Source organism: Centrocercus urophasianus, unplaced genomic scaffold, assembly GCF_019232065.1.
Source record: "Centrocercus urophasianus isolate 14NV4802_14NV808 unplaced genomic scaffold, USGS_Curo_1.0 seq_11, whole genome shotgun sequence".
Lineage (NCBI taxonomy): Eukaryota > Metazoa > Chordata > Aves > Galliformes > Phasianidae > Centrocercus > Centrocercus urophasianus.
In genome coordinates this window covers 52,951,469-52,971,226 of record NW_024884253.1, presented here as the reverse complement: position 1 = coordinate 52,971,226, position 19,758 = coordinate 52,951,469, and the positions used below count along the sequence as shown (strand labels likewise).

The 19,758-nt window shown below is 34.3% G+C and overlaps 1 protein-coding gene across 2 annotated transcripts in view; it reads right to left on the bottom strand.

Annotated features, from left to right (window-relative positions):
* CCDC102B (coiled-coil domain containing 102B) overlaps window positions 1–19,758 on the bottom strand; it is a 114,280-nt gene that overhangs the window by 66,969 nt on the left and 27,553 nt on the right. The window contains exon 5 of one of the 2 annotated variants that reach the window (XM_042809153.1): window positions 4,463–4,684. The exons of the other annotated variant lie outside the window; for it this stretch is intronic. Within the exon in view, the coding sequence (XP_042665087.1) occupies window positions 4,463–4,684 (222 nt within the window). The remainder of the gene's footprint in view (window positions 1–4,462; window positions 4,685–19,758) is intronic. 2 annotated transcript variants of the gene reach the window in all.

Genomic DNA, 19,758 nt, shown 5'->3' with positions numbered 1-19,758 from the left:
ATATTAGACAGAATTCTGTACAAGCGATCTTAAAAACAAAACAAACAAACAAAAAAACACAGGACTTTGAGATGCAACTTTGATTACTTCTAGTGTATCAACTCTTATTTTTCTTCATCAAAAATTCTTTGAAACAGTGACTTCAACATCCCTAAACTGAGTAAAGCAAAGGGTGAGATAAGAGGTGTTCAGCTTTATAATGCAGTATTTATGCCATGTGAGGATTACTCATCTCCAAAGTATACAAAAAACATATTTTTTTAACCATCCCTTCATAACCATCCCTTCAAAATAACTTAAACATAAATAATATATTTACCAATTATTACTATTTGGCACAAGATAATTTTAATGCGGTTCTTAAACTCTAATTTATTTAGAAATATATAGATTGAAAAATGCTAGAAAATACTATAATGAAATGGTAATCTTACTAAACAATCAGAATTACATAGATGAAACAACTACAACTCTACTTGGATGAGTACAAAAAGGCAAGCATCAGACCTAAATTAGAATGTTTCTGATTACATTGCTCTTTCTATACACAGAGATGGATAAGAAACAAGAAATCTCATGAGGTTTAGCACTGAGAAGTATCTTCTACATAAACTTGGCTAAAAGATTTAGAAAGGCAGTTTCAGAGAGAACTGAGAGCCAGGTCTCCTCCGTGAACATAATAACCCAAGACAGCTGCCTTGAAAGCAATGAGTAAAGTGAAACACATAAAAACAAAGCATAAGATAATTCAAACATCTACTGCTGGCTGTTCAAAGAACTGAGATTTCCAAAGCTGGAAACAAATACTGCAACCCACATGTCAGAACTATAAGTACATATTTTCAAGTGTAACACAGGATAACAACATTTTTATTTTTCCAGTGCTGACAAATGATGCCCAGAATTTTACTGAAGGTTGAATTAGGCCCTTTTTTTTCCCCTTGAAAAGGAATTTGTCAACAAACAAATCTTGAAGACTGTTACTTCAAAGCAGTCATTTTATTAAGTATGAAGCATTTCACCAGAAGTATAATTAGGAAAAAAAATCATATAAAACTACTGTAACCCAAGTGGTAATTCTGACAAAACATATTGCATTTGAAAAATCTGCTAAGGGAGCAAATTGTGCAACCACTGCTGCTTAACCATCAGAATAACCATCTCAGAGGTCTGCACTGAAACAAAGATAATTCTCCATTGGATGAACAGAGCTCAGTGAAGTATCAAAGTGTTTAACAATAGTACTCTAATGCTCTCTCAAGTATTATTTTCTGACGGAGTTAAAACTATATTAAAAATTTAGCCCAAGAGATCTGTGACATAGAACCAGCAATGAAACACATAGCAATTATTTTAAGCCCTTACTACTCAAATTTCTCCTAGGCAAACTACAAAATTCCATCTGTGTACTGAGGTGCCTCCTTGAACGCTTTTGGCAGACCGCATGCATTAAGACAAGGGCTACACAGACACAGACCTGTTGACAAGGTAGCAGTTTGCGTATACATTTTTGTGTCTGGCTGTATTCACACTAGTAAATCAGCACAGCCGATGATGGTAATCATAGAATCATTAAGGTTGGAAAAGACCTCTAAAATCATCTACTCCAGTTCTCCACCCACCATCAATATTGCCTACTAATCCACATGCCTAAGTACTACATCCACTCTCTCCTTAAGCAGTCTGCAACACTGGGTGCAGGGCTGAGGCTCATGCAGAAAAACGTGCAAACCTGGGTTTCACCTGCTCCTGTGGCCCCTTGATGCCATTGCAGAAATTATAGTCTCATTCAGGATACTACCACAAAAATGAAGTCTTGTCTGTGAAACGGAGTCACAAATCTCTGCCAGACTTTCTTCTAACCTGACTGCTGGCCCCAGCCATGCACTGCACAGGTCCTTTGGAGTGTGCAGGAATCGGCTGTATCCAGTAGAGGGCAACCCCAGCCTCATTTCACAGATAAGCCAGGCAACACCCTGCTACCAAAACACGCTGTGTAAATCCACTATAGGCATACCATCTTGTTTTTCAAAGTATTTATGTAAAAAAAGGAGTGCTCCCTACCTTTGAAAAAAAACAAGCCTCAAAGGCTGATGATTTAAAAGAAATCTTGCTAAATAATGTTAGTGTAAAATAGCTTCATAAAAATACATGCTGGCCATAATCCCATTTTTAAATCTATGCAACAAAATTATAGTCTTGTAATATTAAAATTTGAAACTAAATAGAACAGCAACAACAAATAGTCCATGAATACAGTTTTCTGTTCTGTACTCGGGTCCTATACTAGTCAGCTACAAAACATATATAGTGGATAAAATGTTTAATGACTACCTATTGGCCATAATATTTAGAGACAGTACAGAAGAACTTATTCCCCCAAATTAATGTATAAGTTTTTCTAAGAGTGATATTCACAGCTGAAATAGAAAATCTCTTTCCATAAAGGCCATTTTTGGAGTATTGATCTATGCAATCAAAAAACTCTTATTCTTCATCTTATCTTTTCCTAGGTGAACCAGTTAGACCCACTTAATATTTATTCCCATGCTATTTGTAAAATCATACAGCTATTAATTTAGATGTTTTTCTCCATTCCAAGACGTATAATCGATAAAACTAGATAGTAACAACGTCTGATCTCAACTGTTTCATCAATTCTACTCATCTTGTAGGACAGGAGTTAACCTTTGAAAAAATGCACATGGAAACATTTTCAATCAACATACTGTCTGCTAAGAATAATGCGAAGGCTTCACATTTTGTGCAATATAATAATAATAATTTTTTTGCTCAGAAATTGAATTTGTACAAGCGGCAAGAGATTGCATAAATTCTATAGGTATGTAAATATTAAGATAATTGTCAACATGAGATCTTTTACACAAGAACGTTAGAACTTCCCTTCTGTGTTTTGATGCTATGCCTAATATTCCTTAAACTATTAACAAAGGAAATAAGTTGTTACTAGTTATTTATAACCTTTCAAACTGAGAATCAGCCACACATCAATTAACAACCCCATGTGCTGTTCTAAACAACTAGATTGGATCTCACATATCATCTTCCAAATGCATGTTTTGGAAAAGCAGGAATATAAGGTAACTGCATTTTACTCTGCAGTTAATTCCACGACACATTACCCAAATCCCTTTTGTCTACTTGAGAAGTAAATCTGTAATAATCCATAAACGTCTAACCATCAGCCATGTCTTAGAAAAATTCTTATGTGCTCTTCTAGTCCTCCATAGGACATATGATTTTATTTGAACCCAAACTACCATCCAAGAAAAAAAGGCTTTGGGGTTAGCAGCCAGACATTCTTTCAGGTTATTGATGGTGCTGTTCTGTGATTCTTGTGGAACACAGAGACAAACAGCTACAAATGAATCATTTCTCATCCTATTCTTTGGATGATAACTGTTAACAAGCTACCAGATGATGATTTACACATTTGCAGTTGCCAGTAAATCGTCATTTTTAATTTTCTTATTGAAAATGTTAATAATTTGTTTTGAAGACAATCTTATTCTAATGTGATCTGCTATGAATAGGTAAACATTGCACAGACATCCATTTTTATGATAAGGAAGATGCCTGCACACCATATTCGCCTTTTGACTTTGACAAAAATGATGCAAAGTAGTCTCCAAACCTGTCATGATAGTAACAGTAGGAAATACCTCAGATGTCTAATATTCTTACAAAACTAACATTTTTTTAAAAAAAACGAAGAACAAAATGTTGAACTAAAATATATTTGAAACATGGTAACATGTGAAGCAGAAATACCCCTTTCTGGTCATATCTCCAAACTCAAAAAATCAAATTACTTTCATTACAGAGAAATCACAAAAATCTTCATGTGATATGATATGACTTGATACAATAAATGTCACTAAAGGAAAATTAAAAGCAGATGTTCATTATATAAGAAGATATTCTATTAGGTTAAGTGCAGCTTGCTGCTCCTGAGCCATCACAGAAATGCACAAAAATCAGTTACATTTAAAAGCAGACTATAGGTACAGAACACCTCTTCAAATCTTTACCAAGATAAATTACTTATTTTCTCTTTCCTAAGAAGAGATTCAATATTCAGAAACAGTGAGAAACAATTTGCCTCACAACTTTTTTGCTTTGATCTCCATCAGGATCCTGTATCTACCAAAGTTTACTCAATCTCTTCAGTTCCTTCTAGTCATTATTTTCACTCCTAAGTTTTCTTGTCTAGCTTGTCAATTCCACTGGTTCTTTTTAAGAATGAAGAGATTTCTCTTTCTGTTTCTATACTCTACAGAAATTCACTGTATTTTAATTGTGCAGGATTGAGATGCACAAACACAGACTTTTTCTCCTGTACAGACCTTGTTTTAGGGACATATTTTGTCATTTGTCAGTATGAAATAGCAGTTCTACATGGGAATGCTCCCAAGGTAATGAAGCATAACAATGTACGTACCTTATTTTTAACTGGCAGATTACTTTGTGCATTTTGATGATCATTTTGATGATCACAAGTCAATTTAATTGGTACTGCTTTATTTTTCATCTCCAGAAGTTCCTGAATTTCTTTCACTTGCAACTTCAACCTTCTTCTCTCTTCTTTCAAACTTTTCATTTGTGCATCAGGTCTCTCTCTCTTTCCCCATTCAGAGGTATTCTCAAACTGCCATCTTTCCAGCTGGGAAGGATTTGGGGGCAGAGTGGGAGAATGACCAAAGGAGGAAAAGAAAGAGAAGTATGATAAAATCTGTTTTTATAGGATGAAGCTAGCAGCCTCATCTCAAAGCAAGGTGATATCTTAGAATAAGTCTAAGATATAAGCTTTCGCAGTAACAAAATCAAGAGCTGCAAAACATGAAAAAAAGGATAATTTTAACATATAGTTAACTTATATACTTATATATATATAAATCTTTTTTTAAGAATATTTATTAATTAGATTTTTTTTAAAGGGCTATGTAAAAATGGAAAAAATTAGAAATGCTATGCAATCTTCCTTTTTTTTTTTTTTTTTTTTTTTTTTTTTTTTTTTTTTTGTCCTTCACCTTGGGCAATGATTGTGATTCAGCTGCTCCTCTTTCTCTCCATTAAAATCATATCAAGAGAAAACAACTTATAAGCATGAAAAAATTCACAGAAGTAACTGAATGACATTTTCTCTCAAAAGTAAAATAGCTTTCTAACAGAGGTTGAAGAGCATCCAGATAGAAAGAGCAAATGGAATAGCATATTCCAGCATTTTGTCTAAGTTCTCCCTTAGCAAAAGCAGACATTGACAGTGAGTAACAAAATTTAATCTTTCTCATATCATTTCATTGTGTTTTTCATGCCATTGGAATTTTCTTAAACAATGAGCAAAGGCATCCAGGAAAGGATATGCCAGAATATAAAGCTGAAATTGGCCAGAAAAATAATATTCATTTAGTAGCATGATTCAAAATGGAAGTGAGCATGGAAAGAAACACACCAACCATCCATGAAATGTTTCCTAGAATTCTTAAGAAAATATTTGAATTGCCAAAAGACAAGTGATCTTTTGAAATATATGTATTGTATTAAAAATAATATATAAAATTCAACTATAAATAAATATTTTCTAAATCTTTCTAGTGAGGACAAAAACTATAATTGATGGAAAACGTAAAGCGATGTATATTTTTCCAGATACTTCCCCAGCTACTATTCCAAATATGGTAAACTGGAGTCCCAGAAAGACCGAGGAAGAAAGAGAAAATAATGAGATTTTTTTTTTCTCCACAACTGTCCTTTACCAATAATGAAAATGAGTAAAAGAAAAACAGTAATTCTTATGATTCACTGTTACCACATACAAGTTAGAACTCACCATGAGCTTCTCTGTTTGAAAATGAGATCTGTAATACACAAAGATATATGTAATTTGGGCATGGGCACCTCATTAACAAAAGGAATAACGGGAAATCAAAGGCAAAAGAACTCTGAAATTACAAGAGAATACCTATTTAGCAATTAATTAGAGTTAAATCCAAATTCTATTTCTAAGTTCATAAATACAGAGAATGGGTGTCAACTAAAGAGTCGGTTGTCAAAGTGTTATGAACTGAATGGATTATTTTTAAGACATTTCAGCCTACCAGCAAAAGTTACTTCCTCAGACTGTTCCTTCTCATCGTGGATTACTCATTTGAAAAACAAAACAAAATAAAAAAAAAAGCCCCTCAACCACTCTTGAAACCCTGGTCAGTCTTAATGGTAGTATTTGGAGAAAGGTCAAAAGAGTTCTTAAAACTAACATGGGCCTTTAGTCTAAAATTAGGTACAGTAGCAAAAAAAAAAAAAGAAACATATTCCTTTTATACTCTGCATCATACTAAGAGATAATCTGGGAACTAATTTTGACTTTTCAAACCATTATAATACTCAGCAGCCACAGAACTGTCTTTGTATACACAGCTACAAAATTAGTCACTTGGTTAATGTTGGTTTTGTTTGTTTTTTTCCTTTTTTTTTTCCCCCGATCTTGGTATAGAAAGATACAGTAGAGTGAAAAGCCTACATGCTCTACATTTATGCCATCTCAGTCTTTAGTACTACCTAAATAAATTCTCTAGAATGTGATAAGCTTCTGCAATAAAATTAAACAGGGAATCAGGGATTGAACTTTTTTTCCATATGATCTTTCTAAAAGTGACAGAAGCAGCCTAAGATGTTAACTCCAACTCTAAACAGAACGTTAGATGCCCGCATCTGTAAACTCTATCCAAAAAATACGCATGCATTAACTGCAAAATAAAACATCGCATAGATCTATTTACCATCAAATTATTTTTCCCTCACGTTGTTCTGATTTATAGTATTCAGCTACTGTTTAGTGGACTACAATCACATATACTGTATTTTTGTTTAAAAAAAAATAAATATCTCAGGTATAATGTCTTTAAAGTACCCATGAAAGATTTGGAACACAAGAAAGACCTAAGTTTCTTCAAAGCATCTGCCAAAAGATACAAATTCTAAGCCTCAAAGTTCACCTTTTCACAGTGATGATGCTAATCAATACCAATTCATTTTTGGCTGGCTTCACGTAGAGGGAAATCACAAAGCCATCCAAGGTTGAATTTCAGTCAAGTAATTAAGCACAAGATGACTACTAAGCCGAGAGGTGATGTCAAAGATAAATTTACTTATCTCTGTGTGTAAAAACTGAATTCATTGCAGCCAGGATGTCTAGAGTCTCATGTCTATAATAATAATTTTTGACATTTAATATATTAGATATACAAAGATCTCTAGAACAAAGTCACAAAATGATTTTGTTTATACATCTTTCATAGACAAGATTGGTACTGTTTATTTTAATATAAATAATTGCTGAGCAAAGTATTGGAGCTCACATTTTCTTAAATATTATATTAGCTTATTTTCTGAGTGTCAGTAGTTAACATTTGTTTGTTGTTCACTAGAATTTTCCCAAACTATATGCTTATTCCGAACAGCATTTTTCATATAAAGCTCTCCAAAAAGGTACTTGCTCTCTCATTTATCTTTGGTAAATAAAGTGCAAAAAATGTCAGGTGCCAGATATCAATTTTCAGATTTCAGCTTGGACCACCATCTTCACAAAGTCATCACATGTGATTTTTCTCTGTCTCAATTAAAAAGATAACTTTCTCATGAGAATTAATCTCTGACACATTCACCATGCATTCCTAATTCCACTCAGGACCCAAGTCCTGCGTTACAGCACACTCGCCTTGCAGCTCCAGGAGTTCAACTTGTGGCATCTAAGGCCAATTAGCTGACGTGAACTATAAAGAGCAGGAAGAAGACTCAGCAGAAGAAGTTTACTGACACTTCAGTGCTGTTTTTAAATTAACTCTTTCCCTTTCAGTCCCTGCCTGAGCAATGCCTGATTCTGTCTTCATGGCCCATTGATCCAGAGCTGCACCCCATCCTTGACCCATGATCTGCACCAGCCCTAGTTGCTGTGGGCTTATTTAATGTTATGGACCCAGCCCTGGTTACCAACACCAGGCTCATTCAGCTTTCCTGGGTCAGGTAGTGTGGGACTGGGTCCTGGCCTGTACCAGGCCTGCCTCAACCTTCTGCTCCTGGCTCTCCTTCATGTAGGGTGCAACCTGCCACCCACTCCCTGAAACCACCCCAAACATTCCTGTCATTCATAACAAAAAAGCAAAGAGGTGGTTCAACCCTTGAGAAAAGTGCCTAACTGCTTGTGTTAAGAGAGGAAAAACTAGGAAAATAAATTTCAGAGACAGTCTAGATTGGTCTTTATCGTTTCACTAAAACCAAATGTTTTGACAATATTTGAAAATAATCACAAGTATAATTTTCCCAAATCGAAACAAATAAGAGAGTGAAATCATTTACTCAAACTTTTTTTTTTGGTTTTTTGAAAACCTGTATGTACATATTTACAGTTAAAACAATGGCAGAAGAAATTTATGTGAATGTAATATACGTAGGCTGCAGGAAACTCAGGTCATGATAACTCTAACTTAGGATACTTGTGGCCTGCAGAATAACAAGTACAATTAAAGACATAAGTCCATATTTGCAGAAATGAAATGCAAAATAAAAATATTTGCTACTCGATAATTTTCCAGTGAGATGCATGAGTCCAGTTTTATCTCTCCTTTTTGTACTCAAGTCATATTTTCAAAACAATTTTAATAACTGCAGCAGTAATGGTATTGAATGTGTGAGAAATATTTCCTATGCAAGTTCAACTACTTGAAGGAGACTAAAGCTAAGCAAAAGGATCAGGTCTGTAATGTTAGGAAGAACAAGAAAAATTTGTATTTCATGATCCCTCTCATAGCATATTTTGCTAAAAGTCTTGCAAAATTTTATGACGTTTCAGAATGCATTCAAGTCTGCTCAGCCCACTTTCAGATACTGTAAAAAGGATCTTTTTATAACTTCCTGCTGTAGCTTCTGGAAAAGATTAAATGCAATAACTAACAGCAGCGTTAGACATTAACTCAGATTTTTGAGAACAAATCCTCATTAAAATAAAGTAAAACAAAATAAAACCAAACCAAAAAAACTTCAGGAATCTGATTCCCTCTAGAAACAAGATTTGGGATGTTTGTTCTTTAACTGAAAAAACTCACCAACTTCATTTTCCAATTACAAGTCTTTACAGAAAATAAGTTTTTCACTAAAACAGAAGAAAACAAGTAACAATATGCTGATGAACTCTGTACACAGACTCAAAACTGTACTCCTGAAGGTGCTCCAAGAGACCTAATCCCCCTCACTGAATTTAATATTACTATCACCCCACACATTTTGGAACTGTATGATCTATTTATTTCTGCATTGTTTCAAAAGACTGAAAATCACCTAATCCACTGCACAAGTAGCTTGTGCAGACTCACTTTTCTTTCCACTGCACAGCCAAAGACAGTTACAGTGAGACCAATACGGGAAGATGGGAGAGCATCTAGAGGAACTTTTCTCAATAAGGAAGGTAAGCCAAATGCTACTGAAAAATGAAAATACTGAAAAATGCAATGAAAGGCAAATGCTCAAGAAACATTAACTGTTTTGAAACTACAGAATAAAATTTCAGTGAATATGCATCTGTACATAACATATGTATGAATATGTGCACACACACACGCACAGACATCTATATTTCAATAAGGAGAACTTTGGAAAATAAGTATTGCAAATATAAAGAACAGAGATCCTGACAAAACAAACAAAACAAAACAAACAAAAAAACAAAAAGACAGAAACAGGAACTCCTCCTGATATGGTTAAATTAAAGAAAAAGTTCTTAAAGCTATACTTTCGTTTAAAGCAATATAAGAGTTCTTGAGGTTTAAAGAGTTTCACTGAAGATTTTTCTCTTTCCTTTAAGGAGGATAGAGTAGGATGGAGGGCAATGCCAACCCATTTTATAACGGGTATAATGATAACAAATACAGGATGAGGAAGAAGAAATGTAAAAGTTTGGATGTGATTTCAATTGGAAAGTGGAAAACTCCACACACAAATCTTCCCAGGAAGTTTAAAAAAATACAGTATTTGGGTTTTTTTTTTGTTTGTTTGTTTTCTTTTTGTTTTTAGCACATGGTTTTGTTATTTTCTGTAAGAATTGGAAAAGCGAGGAAGGTATTTTAGATGCTTCAGGCTGTCAAAAGAAAGTATTTAAAACAAAAATGGACAGAAGACAAGCATTATGGCTAGGAGCTATGGTTTTGATTTTATCTGGTATGGACTCACAGTGAGATCAGAAACAGAAAATGTTGGTTCAACAAGAAATCCTCTGTGGTGCTTTTTAATAACAGCATTTTCTGACAAATATTCTCCAGGCTTGCGTGCAAAAAAAGAAACCAAACATTTCCTCACAAGATACTTCACATTACATGCAAAATCTTTTTCCCAACAGAACTGGTTAACAACAGAACATTTTCATTTACCTATTTAAAGTCTAAGCCTTGCTCACCCAGACTGAAACATCAACTTCTAATGCTATCTGCCTGCCTACTTATAATCGATAGGCAAGATGAATATGACCTATAGACCTGTGACCCAAAGAAACACGAATTACTGCTTAATAAAAAGAAATTGCCTGTAGTATCACTCAAATATCTGGACAGTATCTGCTGTCAGACCTTGGTAATCCCAATCCTTCTCTCCTTGCGCATCTTTCTGCCTTGGCTATGAGCTTACCTAATCCCTGTGGACTTCTCTGGTGATAACCACGCTGGTGGCTGGCCTGGCAGCAGCCGCAGAGACGGCTCTGCTCTTAGATTCTGAGGCACTGTGCCCCTTGTGCACTCCCTCACAGAGCAGCCTGCCCTTGCTGAACCCTAGCAGTTCTCTAACGAGACCCCCGGAAATTTTCCATATCTTGGCAGAATTTCATATTCTGAAAATTAGTAGGAAAAAAAATTAAAAAAATATTGCCTTTTAGTTGCAATTTCCTATTTTCATATATTTTAATTTACAATTGAATTCTGAACTCTAAATTAAAAAAAAAAAAAAGAATTAAAGTGAGATAACTAATCAAAATCTAAATTTATGTGGGCAAGTTGATAAAAATATGGTAGCATTAAAATCTGCCTTCCTAAAATCACCTGTGAAATACTTCTGTCACTGAACATTCATTATCTGTTAATGTATGAAGTTTTACTTTCTATTTTATTATTCACAACCTTTTCCAGCTTCACATTTTCCAGCAATAGCAAGCAGCTCTTCCTTATTTCTCCCTGAGGCTCTTGGAACTCCACACCACTTGACTTAATTTTGTGTTCTATATGCTGAACTGCATTCTTTATTAGAGTAATAGCACTTCTAATCTGTGGTACCAACATATTTCTTCCTAAACAGAACAGAATTATTCTGTCTGGGAATTATTTTCAATTTAATTTTCTGGAGGGAAATTCTCATTTTTTGCAGGTAGACTGCTATCAGCACAGTCATCTTTTTCCCACATGGAAAAATTATGAAGCAAAGGGAAAAAAAATCTGAATTAGAAACAAAATTAAAAAAAATCAACAGGTATTTTTATAAATTTTGAAGGAAATCTATCAAAAATTCCAGTTGCTAAAACTACTCCAATTCAAAAAGATTAAAGAAGAATTAAAACATATTATTTTTGATGGCACATTATATTTGATGTCCTATTTATTTGACTTAAGAAAAAAGATTCCTCTGAGTATGGCAGCAGTGATGCAGTACGATTCAAATATCTTTTGCTATGTACATCAATACTGGCATTCAGCTTATATGGGAGCTCAAAACTATTTTGTTTCTAAATTACATACAGACTATGCAAGTAGAGCTATCTACATTGTTTCTTCTTTGATTTTATACAACTATTTCTTGATCAGTATATATTTTGGAATGTGTTTACAGTATAGGATACATGCAGTCACTTTAATAGAGGACTTCATACCTCCAAAGCATGGCAAAACTTTTGTTCTATAGCATAGCTATGAAGTTTCTGAACACAGCTGTTTCCTAGCAAATCCCTCCCACAGTAGAGCTTTAATGTTCTTATTTGAAGATAGGAACTTGTCTGAAAAGCTAATAATTAAAAAAGATCTGAACTCTAATCTATTAAAAAATGCCTTATGTACTGACTCTTCCATTTATAATAAATATTTTTGTTCAAAAATGCTTTTAGAAAATTCTTGTTAAGTAATACATATAGAGGTTATTAAAAACATTTTTCCAGTTGACAAAAGCTGTTTCAGAATGTGGATTCTAATATCAACAAATTCTACCTCTTATTTTTCTACTAATAGATTTTTTCTATTAATATTTCTCTATTAATTTTCCTTAGATGACTACAGTGTCATACCACTGCATACCTTTCCTTCAGAAACATGTAAGAAGACAGACTTCACAGGAGAAAGATGCTCCTGTCCAAGTGGATAGGAAATACTTTACTTTGTCCTGCAATACAACTATTTTGGTGCATTTTATTTCTTTTGAGATTGCTACTCCTGGAAGACCATAAGAGCAACTGCAAAGGCTTTTGATTCTGAAAGGATTCACACCTGCTTACAAGCTCAGCGCTACTGTGCACAGGTGCAGTGGCAAGAAAAATCATTACTCACAGTGTAACATGAGGCAGTTTTTTAATGAATATTTACAGTATGTGAGTCTGTTTATATAACTTTTTTGCTTGTCATCTTAAAAAAGTAATCAAATACTACTAGAATGAATAGCCCCCTACCACAGGAAAGGTAAGACAAATGTTATTTCCCTATTTATTTGACAAGTCCCTCGATATGTAGTGTAGGAAAAAAAAATTATTCTGCTTTATTTCTTGTTGTAAGCAAATCTGCCAAGAACTCTAGTTAGTCCATCAGAAACTATACTGATAAATGAGAAATGTTATCGTGCCTGACAATATCTTGAGGCAGAAAGACCTGCAACAAACTGAACTTTTAATGAATGTTTATATTCATAACAGCACATTTATCTGAGCCCCAGCATGTTTAGTAATCAAATATTTCTTCCAGTACTACTCAACTGTTTAAGTCCACAGAAATCTGATATTATTACACTATTTTGACACTATGTTGACATTAAAGAAATATTGCTGATTTATTGACACTTATTTTCATCCTTCCCATTTACTCACAGAGAAAATACTTTTGGTTGTATAGCTGACTTACTGAAAGAGTGATCCACAGAAATATATGATGTTCTTCATACAGGCATAAAAATATATAGGCTGAAACTTTACAACAATCATGGAATAACATTCAAAGAAGTATAAATACATTTGAGAAACAAAAATGCTTAGAGTGAGCTGGGGGAATTACTCTTCACCTCATAGATCTTTCCATCCATGTTGATTTGTCATTGTTTTTATCATTTTCTTTTAAATGCAATTTATACTGACTTCATATTATGTTAAGTAAACACAATAATAGAAAAACTAGAAACTGTATTCACTTTACATAATCCTTAATGCAGCTTTTGCAGTCTGCAGTAAGATGCATTAGCATAAAGGACAAAAAAGGTAGGATTATCTGGATGCCATTTGCTACATTCATCTCTCAAGTATATCATCTGTGTTGATCATTATGTGTCTGGTGGATAGCAAAGAATTCACATGATGATGTTTAAAATCATCCTGCTGATTTCAGGACAATCTACTGTGCATTCAAAAGAACACTTTTTTTTTTAATTATTTTTTTCTTTTTTTCACTGAGTTTCACAGAGAATTATCTATTATGTCTCTCCAAAAATCTAGTCACCAATCATCTGAAAAACTTCAGAATAACTACTTTGACCTCTCTAAACTTTTGGAATCAGTAACAAAACAATCGAAACGTAACGTGCTATTTTTTACTGTCCTTTATCTTATTTTGAGCATAAGAAAAATATTTACATTTTTCATGTGGGAATAAAAATAAGGAAGTTGATAAGGAAATGAAACATCCATACGTTTTGATCATCCGGGTTACTAATTTCAAAAATATGTAGTTCAAAATGCAAACCTCATTCCCAGTATTTCCTAAGAATACTTGACATTTTTCCTGTCAAAAAGGTCTATTACAGTAGAGAGAAGTCACAGAACTGAATCCTAGGCCACATGTCTCTAAGAAAGAACATTTTATTACCATGAAAGCTAATGCAACTTCCTTCTAAATAAAAATTTAATTAGCAAAACTAATAAAAATAAATTTAAACATAACCATTCCCATACACTTTGCAAAACAAAATACAATATCAGCTTTATCCCAGTGTTCACTTTTGGTGCAGTTCTGTTTCATACTTTTTACTATAAATATTTCAATATTTAATCACCATTCCTGCTTGGAGAGCTCTCAGATTGCATACATATTTGCTGTCAAAATGTAGCAGACTATATATGTGCATACATCAAAATAAAATATTTGAGTAAGAACTTTTCCTAAATTTTATCATTAATATTGATGCTGACCGAAATAGTCAGTGCATTTAGTAAGTAAATATTTCTGACTGAAGTTGAAAGTATTCAGTTAAGTCTCTCCTTCAGTTACTGTTCACTTGGTCAGTGATCATCTGAGGAATCTCTGCATAGCTGCAGGACTAACTGTCCCTTTACTACTTTTTTCTTTTTTTTACTTTTATCAAACTCTCAGACCTCAACAGAGCTTCAGAAGGAGGATGAAACTCTACAAGCCTCAGGCTGTAAGGAGTCCTTGGGTCCTCTCACTGGGGCACACATTCTCAGAGGCTGCAGGATGTGTGCAATCATTGAGGGTTTGTGCTTCCATTTGGAGGAGCTTTGGGGAAGAGGCTACCACCCTGTGCAGAGTTAAAGAGGATGAGAAAGAAATGGATCAGATCTTCCCTGGGACCCCAAGGGGAGGTTGGAGGAGCAGGAAAACCTAAAAACTTGGAATTGGAAGAGTGTAAGAAGCCAGAAACAAAAAGGAAAGTAGGCAGCAGGAAGCCTGCAAGGTCTTTCAGCTTATGCAATATTGACTATTTTGTGACAGGTGACAGGAAGAGGGGAAATGGCCTTAATTTGCACAAGGGTAAGTTTAAGTTGGATAACAGGAAAAACTTCTCTGCAGAAAGGCTTATTAAGCACTGGAATAGGCTTCCCAGGGAGGAGGTTGAGTCACAGATTTTTTTAAAATCCATTGCTAAATCAGGGACATGATTGTTAGAGCTCATTATTGTTAGGGTAGTATGGTTAGGTCGTGGTTGGTCTCAGTGATCTTTAAGGCCTTTTCCAACCCAAGCAATTCTATGATTCATACTAGCCACTTCTAAAGGCTTCCCAACTCCTTTAAATAGTTCAAAAGCCGTACACTTCTAATTCCACTTTGAGTATGCACACAAATCTGAAGACACTTATTCTCAGAGGTGTTCATGATAGCAGAAATCAAAGTTGAAGTCTCATTCACACGGGAAGAAAAGCTTACACACTCAAGACAATACTTACACAAATGGGAATAGAAAATATTTCCAACAGAATTCAGTAAATCTGCACTCATAAGTTTCATATTAGCCATTCTTTAACATCTTTTGACATGAAGGATATTTTTTGAATAATGACAAAAAAAATCTCAGATTCAAGTGCTTCCTGTAATTGGAGACTGAATCTAGACTCCTATGGATTTATGGGACATCTACAGCATCTTTCTGTAGAATATTTAGTAATGCACATTCTTCAAATAATCATTTTAATTTTTGTTCTACTTAGCAAAACATCAATGATTAGATAAGCACAATAAGCATGATCTCATATAAAAATGGCATGTATAACATGCTCATTTGCTATATTACTACATGCATTGATATCTGAGATGGTTTTAATGACTTAATTCTCAAACTGCATTTCATTTTTTGCCTGAAGCAGAATATAGGAATTATAGCTTCAACTAAGAATAATCTAAACGTACCAAAAAAGAATGCGAGTAATCTAAAAGCAACCATTTAGATAATTTTGAATTGTTAGGTAATCTCATTCGAGAAAGGAATTCACATTTCAGCTAATCCCTTTGGAGAATACAGCTTGGAATTCACAAAGAATGCAACCAAAACACTCAAAGTTTGACAATCCATCAGTCGTATGGAGAATCAAAATGTTGATGCGATACCATATGCATGGTTACTTTTTCTACTATTTATGAAGAGGTGGAAGTTTAATTAAAGGAGTACACAAGTAAATCTCCCATGTTAGCAATCCACTGGTCCATGAAAATTATCTGTAATTAATTTAATTTAAAAGAAATCATACTTTAATTTGTTGAGTTTCACTACTAAGCAAAGGGAAGTTAGAACTCCTGACATTCAGGCACAAACATGTTTTGTTGCTTGCTTTCTTTGCAAACAGTATCATGCTTTTCTTGCAGTTGATTGGATTGTGACAGAACACAATGGGGGTAATGGCACTAATAGATTGAGCAAACTGTGTTAAAATCTAAGTAAATGGCAAAGATTGTTTTAGGCATAGGGATTACAGCAATTACTTCTCCTAATTTAATTTTAAATCTCAATTGGGTATCTACTTTGTAGCATTCTGAACCAAAACAAGAACTTTCATCCTTTAACTTGCCTCAGTGACATCTTAGCTTTATTTAAAACAAATAAAATAAAAAACCCTGTGCACTCACTCCCCAGTGTGCTTAAATGTTCAATATAGATACTTTGGTTTACATTTCAAAAGAAAATATAGCAGGGCTATGCTGAGAACATTTTTTTATTACGTGAAATATTTTATTAAACTGTGCTTATTTCCTTTTCATCTAGTGTTAGAAATGCAAGCTGAAATTTTCCAGTTTATGATTTTTAATGACCAGAAGTTACTGTTCCTATTGCCGTTACCAGGGGAAAGAGGATGAAAGGAGGAGTTTTTTTTTTTTCTCTCTCCAAATCTAATGGTACAATCTTCTCCCTAAAATAAGGAGGAACACAGACTACCCTCTTGGAAAGCTGAGACTGACTAATACGAATCTTTCCCACTATCAAGACGAAGAACAGACTTGCCAGTTTACATGCTCATGTATAGAAATACATATACCAGGTGTTCTGTTTGCATAAATAAGCTTCTTTTCTCTGCAAAAGGTTGAATGATTATATCATTAGTCTCAATCCTCAGAGCGCTGAAAATTTACCTATAATTTACCAAAAATAATTAACAACATAAGGATTTTTACAGAGAAACAGCACACAAACTTAATTTTGTTCCAGATTATATCAGACTGCAGCCTGCCTTTGTTTCAAGTTCTAATCTGTTTCTGTGTATTAATCATTATTTATTTTTTAATAAATTCATGGACCATTCTAATGTTCTAACTGTAAAAGGAAGAAGGTAATTCTTAACAATAATTAAGAAAAAGTGATTTGCCACAGGAAGTGGAATGTAGGCATGTAGAAAATTACCTGAGAACAGTAAACTGTGCAATACCTCCCTCTCTCACTCCAAAAATTTCATTGGCCACATAAAAGGTCACTGAAGCAATGCCTCCCTTTTTTCAACTGCTTTCTAAGCTTATCTTCCATCCTGACTTTTTATTGCTATACTGAGCCAAATGTATAGATAAATTTCCTGGGCTGTATCAGTGCAATGTGCTGCAGATCAGAAAAACATTGTTCAACCCAGCTTAAGAGCAATTAGCTCTACATTATAAAACATGCAATAAGAATGTTAACTGGTAGACAGGAAAACACAAAACTGTTACAGTTTACATTTTTCAGTGTACCTGTTAATAAATTATAGCAAGAATACATAAAAATGATGGCAACAGTAAAAGCACTCTACAAAGTTATTGTAAATCAGAAATCATACAAGATCATCTTCCTACAAATGGTAAATACTGCTGACTTTTCAGATTAATAGCTAAGTGGAGTTGGGAATAGGAATGTATGCTGTAATTGTAGATCTCTAAAAATAAAAACTAGCTCAGTGTAGTTGACATCTTACCTTCACACACTGATTAATCTTCAGTAGTTCATTACTGCATTGGTTTTTTTTAGTAATAATACTTAGCACATAGAACATAAACTCAAACAAACAGACAAACAAACAACACCTACATATACAAAACAAATAGCCAAGTCAGTAAAAGTAATTTCACAGAATCACAGAATATCAGGGACTGGAAGGGACCTTGAAAGACCATCTAGTCCAATCCCCCTGCCAGAGCAGGAACATCTAGATCAGGTCACACAGGAACGCATCCAGGCAGGTTTTGAATGTCTCTAGAGAAGGAAACCCCATCACCTCTCTGGGCAGCCATGTTCCAGTGTTCTGTCACCCTCACTGTAAAGAAGTTTTTTCTCATATTTATGGGGAACCTCCTGTGTTTCAACTTGCACCCATTTCCCCTTGTCCTATCATTGGATGTCACTGAGAAGACGTGGCTCTATCGTCATGACACCCTTTCCGTATTTATAAACATTAAGGAGGTCACACCTCAGTCTCCTTCTCCAAACTAAAGAGACCCAGTTCCCTCAGCCTTATCTTGTATGGGAGATACTCCACTCCCTTAATAATTTTTTATGGCTCTTCTCTGGACTCTCTCAAGTAGTTCGTTGTCCTTGAACCGAGGGGCCCAGAACTAGACACAATATTCCAGATGTGGTCTCACCAGGGCAGAGTAGGGAGAAGAGAACCTGCTTGACCTACTAACCACACCCCTCACTACCTACAATATTAAGAGAAAAAAATGCACATATTTGAAGTCATTTTTTCTCTACTGTTATCAAAATGCCAGTCAGATGTGTGCATCATCCTATTTCCAGGAAATAGGATTTGAAAACCACTCTAGTATCTCCAGCAAATGAACAACAGAGCCCAATAGGGAACACACCAAATTCTAGATCAACTTCAAAACTAACATTATCTTACCACAGGGAAATTAAATGTATTGTTTCCACCTCATACAGTCATTTGAGATAAAAAAAATAACTCAGACACTGCTTTCAGAAAATTTCCTAAAGATATTTTAAAATTCTGCCTTGAAAATTCTGATATCAAACTTGGTATAGATTCCTTTAGTTATTTGGAAAGACTACTGGTTATTCTGTAGGATATAAACCCCTCAGAAATCTTATTCTTGGGCCATCATTTTACTCCTATGATAGCCATGCATCATAAGCAATATTTCTATTCATCTTAAATGAGAAGTGTACAGAACAGTTCATGGTAGCTAGCATATTCATTTGATATATTGTTTTATATTCCATAATTACAGTGTTTTCTGCAGGACCCAGATGACAAGCAGAATGAATCCTGGGGGTCAGGCAAAAAATAAGAGATAGAACAGGTACTACACATATCTAAATTTATTGTAAGATTATCAGAGAAATGCTGTTTCTTCTTCACTGTTGTACTAAGTGACTGAAAACAGCAACTATAGAGAAGTAGCTCTTCAGCTTCTTCACGCTATAAGGAAGTTTCAGAATAAAGATTTCTGAAAAAATGTGGAAATAATTAAAGAAGCTCATTTTAACCAGAATTAGCCGTTCCAAAATGCTATGCCATTTTAAATAGCATTTAAATGTCTAAAGCAAGATGCAGAAGGTTTGATTTCTCCAGAAATCTCATTTGTGGAATTTCTTCCACTTGGGAAAGAACAGTGAGAGTTATCGTTACAGTTCTCTTCAAAAAAGTAGGAGTGTAAAACATCTGCATATTGAGAACAGAAAGCACTTCTCCTAAAATGTGTTTCTTAAAAAGTGTAAATATTTCTTTGGCTCTAGTATAAAAGCAACAACACTGTTGACATCTTCAACTCTGTTCAAAAAGTGAAGGAACAATGGTAAAACAATTGG